Source organism: Pseudochaenichthys georgianus, unplaced genomic scaffold, assembly GCF_902827115.2.
Source record: "Pseudochaenichthys georgianus unplaced genomic scaffold, fPseGeo1.2 scaffold_535_arrow_ctg1, whole genome shotgun sequence".
In the NCBI taxonomy this organism is placed as follows: Eukaryota; Metazoa; Chordata; class Actinopteri; order Perciformes; family Channichthyidae; genus Pseudochaenichthys; species Pseudochaenichthys georgianus.
In genome coordinates, this window is record NW_027263096.1 from 107,513 (window position 1) to 115,000 (window position 7,488).

At 40.5% G+C, this 7,488-nt stretch overlaps 1 protein-coding gene across 1 annotated transcript in view; it reads left to right on the forward strand.

Moving 5' to 3' along the window:
* Nucleotides 1-653: 653 nt before the first annotated feature.
* The window catches only part of LOC117443094 (mitochondrial import inner membrane translocase subunit TIM50-like), a gene marked incomplete at its 3' end in the record, with an annotated part of 7,837 nt that continues 1,002 nt past the window's right edge, over nucleotides 654-7,488 (forward strand). Inside the window, exons 1-2 of the mRNA XM_034079032.1 lie at nucleotides 654-880; nucleotides 3,039-3,183. Of these exons, the coding sequence (XP_033934923.1) occupies nucleotides 680-880; nucleotides 3,039-3,183 (346 nt within the window). The remainder of the gene's footprint in view (nucleotides 881-3,038; nucleotides 3,184-7,488) is intronic.

Consider the following 7,488-nt stretch of genomic DNA (forward strand, 5'->3'; position numbering starts at 1 on the left):
AAGCACTTTAAAAAAAGATTTCTTCATAAAAATGTGTTCCTTTTTATTGGATTGCATTTTGTAAATGTGTGTTATAGAGGTCTCGTATGGATAAAGTTAATTAAAATAATACAAAATTGCTGAATTGCTTGGAGTTGACACACGATATCTAAGGGTTTTGAACACGTTTTGGAGATACAGGTGATGAATTATGACATTAGTATGATATAAAGTGGCATAATTTACAGCAATATAACACAATAGAGTATAATTTAAATATTTAAACTACATTCGGGTATAACATAGGCTACAGTAGTATAATACAATATATTGTAATATAGTTATAGTATAATATATATATATAAGTTATTATATCCATGACATTTAAAGTTGTCTTGTTGGAGAGTGCTTTAACTTTAAAAATCAAATTATTATACAGGTGACATAACTGAGCAGACTTTGGGTCATTTTGCCCCAAACAAACATGGCAGTCTTATGTTGCAATCGAAGGTCACACTCACACTTGCTTCTGATTGGTCAAGACACCATAGCGCCCGCCCTCCCCTTGCTCCTATGTGGCCTATCGCTGCTCTGAACCCTCCTCTTGCCTGTCACTCCAACTTCCTGCAGCCAATCAGGAGCCTTTGTCCTTTTCACATTACATTCCGCCGGGCACCGTGCTGAAGCTGAAACCTCCAACATGTCGACTGTGTTCCCCATGTGTTTGCGGACGACCAGGGGCCTCCTGAGGCTTAGGAACCGGGCAGAAGGTGCCTCTTCCCCGGCTGTGCTGGACCTGGTCCGGACCCTCTCAACGGACAAGCCTCCAGCCGGGAATAGCAGTGCTACGGGCGGATTGGCTCAGGCTATTTTACAGACGAAGCTCCAGCAGCAGAGTCAGGTGGGGACAGATAACCTACTTATTTCAGCTCGATGTAAATACCGGCGTGGCGGGCGGGGATAGCGTTAACATTACATCGAATACAACCCCGCCCACACGAGATGCCCGTGTAAATAAAATCGAAGCCACTTCTCTGACATTTCTAGCTTGTAGGTTAGGCTTAAAAGCTAGTTTACATCTTAATATGTAGCTTATATTCAACACATGACCAACTTTAATGGTTTCATACTCTGTGTTATTTGTCACAATTAAATGCCAACTCTATTAATGTAATAATTCGACTGCATTTTGCGTGTTTTCTGAATGAATGAACCTGAGATTAGGGTTGCTAACAGGTTAGCATCTTAATAGCATGCGTTTTTACAGGTGTATCTCTACACATGTTAGAGACACGTTAGTTTAACAGGTTTTACTTGTGACTGTGTGTTACATTTACCAACAGAATAATGAGTTAAAATAAAGCTGTCTTACACTGGTTAGCTGTAAGAGTTAGCATAATGTTAGCCTTATTTCTATAGCTCACTGACATCATTAGGGCTAGTTTTAGCTCCTCAAAGACACTCATATTAAACTATCTGTCCTTCATAGAGCTCCATGTTATCTGTAAATCAGCAGCTGCTAGATAAACTGTGATGACAGCCAAGGTTTGTTTGGTTTGAAGGTCATAACAGACCCCCACCCCCTTTTCTCCCCTGTCCTCTCCGCCTTTACTTTTTATGAGACCCACCCGGAAACCCAAAAATCTGCAGCACACTGACCACATGTGGCTGAAAGACAGATTATTTGGGTAACATGTCAAATAAATGACAAAAACAATGACTTGCACCACAGTTCAGAAGTTTGTCATCAGCTGATACCTTCTTCTTCCCTTCAGTAATGTCTATTTTAACATAAGAAACTGTGTAATTAATTAAATGTATATTTAATATATGACCCCAAAATAAGACGAGTGAACCCCTTGTATGTCCCCACAATGTTGCATAACAGTTGACAGTCTTAATTGTTTACCCAATTAATCAGAATATATGCATTAATGATGATTACCTTTTTTTGAAAGCTTCAATAGTCAACCCGACAGTGTTGTGGTCAAACATATTGTGATATTTCATCTACTTTAGCCCTTTTTCAAGACATCGCTCTATTCTTGGGGACATTTTGATTGGATCTTTCGTATTTACCTATTTATAGACCAAAAGGTTAATTGGTTAATCCCAAAATAACCAAGAGATTACTATTTAAGGAAACCAATTCTTATTAAAAAAACCCTACTATCAATGATGAGGTGATGCTTGATATCATCGGACCAAAAGTAATATTCTTCTTGCATCACCGCAGCTCCGTGTTACATAAACAAAGGCAACAAGTAAACATACATTTGAAACAGCATTTAACTTGTAAAATTCAATATATTCAACATACATTTGGTCTTGACTTGAACTGTGTTTGATTTAGGAATTAGGATGTAATCGGGTCGTATTTACCACAACTTTCAGGCTAAATCCCCAGATTTATACATGATACACACACACACACACACACACACACACACACACACACACACACACACACACTATGAAATATCCAGAAAAGACGATAATACTCTCTAATATACCAATCTACTAAACATATAATCATAGTGTAGTATAAACATTACAAAAAATTGGCGCAGTAGCTTGAAATGAAAAGTAAAATAAATCCTGTGAGGTAGCGCTAGTAGCGTACACTGTTTTTAAATTGTTGTTATTGTCCAGGGCCAGCGTCCTCCTGCACACCATTTAAATCAAAACAATTATATATTCATAATATAAGTGATCTGTGTTTGACTCAAAGGTGGGTAAGAATGGAGAAACCAGCTCGAGTGCGCGAGAATTTGAAAGTACGCAGCCCAAAAAAATCAGACTTCCTCACAGAGCCCCTCCTCCAACACACGCGAACGCGCACATGACCAATGAGGGCACGAGATTTAGCTTTTTACCGCGCCACGGCTTCCACTTGCTACCCATGGAATATAACAAAGTGTTTCTGAAGTACCTACCCCACCTTTAAGTGTTAGGATGTAATCGGGTAGTATTCATCACCACTCATTCAGGCTACATCCCCTAAACACAATATTAATATATTTTAATATCTTGTTGTTGTTGTTGTTGTTGTTGTTTAGGGCCAGCCTGGTGAGGGGGAGAAGGAGGGAGAACAGAAGCAGGAGAAGAAGCAGAATGACAACACGGCCTACGCTAAGAAGATAGTTCTTAGACTGGCGGCTTTAATGGGGGTCGGAGGAGCCGTGGGCATGGTCTACCTGTTCGGTGAGTGTTGCCTCCATACTGCGTTTACTGTGTATTCATAATACTGCGTTTACTGTGTATTCATAATACTGCGTTTACTGTGTATTCATAATACTGCGTTTACTGTGTATTCATAATACTGTGTTTTACTGTGTATTCATAATACTGCGTTTACTGTGTATTCATAATACTGCGTTTACTGTGTATTCATAATACTGCGTTTACTGTGTATTCATAATACTGCGTTTACTGTGTATTCATAATACTGCGTTTACTGTGTATTCATAATACTGTGTTTTACTGTGTATTCATAATACTGCGTTTACTGTGTATTCATAATACTGTGTTTTACTGTGTATTCATAATACTGCGTTTACTGTGTATTCATAATACTGTGTATTAATAATACTGCGTTTACTGTGTATTCATAATACTGTGTATTCATAATACTGTGTTTACTGCAAAAAGTCTGTATCGTTCCACTCACTGGGGGGGTGGGAGATTTGAAAATTCAATTCAAAATTCGTGACTTGAATTTTGAATTGCGCCGTCCCTCATAGATACCATCTCTTAACGTCTCCCTGCCGAGGGACACCCCCCCCCTGGCATGGTCCTTGGAAGATGCGGCGGTGTTTTTATTTCTTTCGTCACATGAACGCGCTTTGCCGGCGGAGAAAATAATCCCACCAGACTCCTTTGCCCCTCCAACAGACGGTTGTCCTTGTCCTTTTTCGTTTTCGTCATTTCAAGCGATAAAAACTTGATCTTCTCAATTTTGTCGGGGTGCCCTCGGCTCGAGTTCCGGGCTGAATAAGAGCGTCAAATGCTGTTTAGCATATTTCAACACGATATCTAAGGTTTTGACATTTTCTTTGGGATACAGGTGATGTATGATGACATTAGTACACAGTAGCACAATTAAATATTTTTTAAAAGTATAATGCGGGTATAATATAGTCAAGCAATGTACAGAAGGAGCTGAAACTCTCAGATGTAGTCACTATGGGGGAATTCAGGTCCATCCTAAAGGACAGAGGACACGACACCATTGGTCGATGTGAGTGCTCGTATATCCTGACATCGTTTTAAATGTTGCCAGTTTTTGAATGATTTTAATAGTTTGTTTTACTTCGCATATTGACTGGCTAATGTGCCATTTTATTTGTGTTTTACAGCTGTATTTGTCTGCCTTTCATGTCTGTGCTTTATATGTTGTAACTTTGTACATGCTGCCCTTCTTGGCCAGGTCACTCTTGGAAAAGACATTTTAATCTCAATGAGTTTTTTACCTGGTTAAATAAAGGGGATATATATATATATATATATATATATATATATATATATATATATATATATACACTCGAACGCATCAAAGCTTTGTGATTGGCCGGCGTGACCCCATGTGTGGGGGCGTGGGCAGTGGGCGCTGGTTCGCTGACGTTGTCCGTGGCAACAGGAGTGCCAGTCCGCTCACACACAAGACTGCAATTATGGCAGAAGCAAAAAAGCCCAAAATATATAATTTTCCCTCCGAGTGGGAGGATGATTATTTCTGTATCTATTCCAATTCAAAGTCCATCTGTCTCTCGTCTGCACTGCGAGCGTGGCTTTATCGAAGAAGGGTCTTTTAGGAGCGGCATTTCAAAACGGTGCACAAACGCTACGAGACGGAATCGCCCCCTGATTCTGCGCTACGCTCTTCTGTTGGTTGCGTGCACATGTAACCGTTAAACATGTGAACACATCATTCTAAGTTCGTGAAGGTTTCATTCATAATAAGTTGTGAATTTTAAGGGATGAGATTGTTTCATTTAATGTTAAGTTTTGTTTCCCGTGGGAACACCGTCCCGTTGCACGTCTTTGTTTACTTCCGGATGTATTTCCCACCCTCCGGACTCGCCACGTGGAGAATCTCAGAACGGCCGGTCGTCAAGGGCCGGCTCGATTCGCCCGCGGCCGGCTCGATTCGCCCGCGGCCGGCTCGATTCGCCCGCGGCCGTCACCGCCCTTAATTTATTATGTTCTTTAAAAGGCATCATTGAAGTTGCACCGACAGAGGTCCGCCGCTTCCCCGCAGCGAGGCCCCCCCCCCCCAGTTGACAGTTCGCTAGCACCCCCCCTCTATTTGGACTCGTAGATCTCGGCAGACTGGCCACTTTAAAAGCAGCTCTTGGTTCAAAAAAGGTTGGGCACCCCCGGTCGACCTGTTCGAGTGTTTCCTCCATACTGTGTATTTATATTTATTCACAATAAGGACATGTGCATGTTGGATCATAGTCTACCACCAAAAGGTGTTTCTTCTAGTACACGGTCATTTTTTAATGCGTGCATCTCTGTCTCAAATGAGGACTTTTCGGTGATTGGATTTGAGATAATTTGGCTTAAAGTATTTAAAATGCCGTCTGAGAAGGTGTTGGAGCCCTGTTAATCGATGCAGCGCGAAAAAACGTTTTACGGGGAAACCGTTGTGGATACGAAATACTCCAGGGTCGCTGAATTTGCTTGGTTTTATTTTTTTTGTGCAGGAAGAGAAATGGACATTATTTTATTTAACATCTCAAACTATGCCGAGTTCAATAAGTCTTTTAAAATCTGCAAAGAGTTCAAATCATATTTAAATGTGATTTCCAGAGGGGGAAAGTAACTTAGTACATTTACTAAAGTACTGTTCTTAATTACAATTCTGAGGTACTTTACTTGAGTATTTCCATGTTATGCTACTGTGTACTTCTACCCCACTACAGTTCAGAGGTACATGGTGTACTTCTACTCCTCTACATGTATTTAATCCCTTTAGTTACTTTACAGATGTGGATGATGTGAAATCTAACCACGTGTTGAATCAGACTTTAGTTCCGCCTGGAGTGAATCCACCAGCTACCCTGCAGTCTACAAAGTACTTCAGACTAGCTGCACCTCCACCAGCTACCCTGCAGTCTACAAAGTACTTCAGACTAGCTGCACCTCCACCAGCTACCCTGCAGTCTACAAAGTACTTCAGACTAGCTGCACCTTCACCAGCTACCCTGCAGTCTACAAAGTACTTCAGGCTAGCTGCACCTCCACCAGCTACCCTGCAGTCTACAAAGTACTTCAGACTAGCTGCACCTTCACCAGCTACCCTGCAGTCTACAAAGTACTTCAGACTAGCTGCACCTTCACCAGCTTTGAGAACACTTTCATGATCAATCTTTATAAAACATATCATATATATTATTCTGAGATGGACCAATCTGCACAACGACTATTTTTACTGTCTTTCACTATATTTAGATGAGAATACTTTCTACTTTCACTTGAGGAACATTTTGAATGCACGACTTTCACTGTAACAGAGTATTCCTACACTCCGGTACTTCTACTTTTACTCAAGAACAAGATCTGAGTACTTCTACTTTTACTCAAGTACAAGACCTGAGTATTTCTACTTTTACTAAGTACAAGATCTGAGTACTTCTACTTTCACTCAAGAACAAGATCTGAGTACTTCTACTTTTACTCAAGAACAAGATCGGAGTACTTCTACTTTTACTCAAGTACAAGATCTGAGTACTTCTACTTTCACTCAAGAACAAGATCTGAGTACTTCTACTTTTACTCAAGTACAAGATCTGAGTACTTCTACTTTTACTCAAGTACAAGATCTGAGTACTTCTACTTTTACTCAAGTACAAGATCTGAGTACTTCTACTTTTACTCAAGTACAATATCTGAGTACTTCTACTTTTACTAAAGTGCAAGATCTGAGTACTTCTACTTTTACTAAAGTGCAAGATCTGAGTACTTCTACTTTTACTCAAATACAAGATCTGAGTATTTTACTCAAGTACAAGATCTAAGTACTTTTACTCAAGTACATGATCTGAGTACTTCTCCTCCGGCTGCAGGCAAACAAAATGTGATTGACAGATCCTTTGACCCCGCCCCCTCCCAACCGTCTCCACAGTGATGTTGTAAACAAGTGTTTTGATTGGTCTATCCCTCTCTGCTTCCTGTGTAGGCCCCGCCCACAAAGGGGTGGGGCTAGCTGTCAGCGAGGAGTCACACTCCAGAGAGACTCTTAATTCAGTTGTCAGGTAGAAAATACATGAAGGCAGTTTAACTTTGAGTTTTAAAATCTAGGGACTCGTTGTTCCTGCAGGTTGGCTTTTCAGTGAAGAGGACTTAAGGGTTTCTTTTGGGGATTTAGATTTTTAGTGACCTTTTTAAAGTCAGTATGTTTTCCCGGGACGGAGGAAGCCTCGTTTGGATTGTACTGCTTTTTATTTGACATCAATGGATTACTGGGAATTAATGATTGATTATTTTCCTCTGCTTGACGGACGG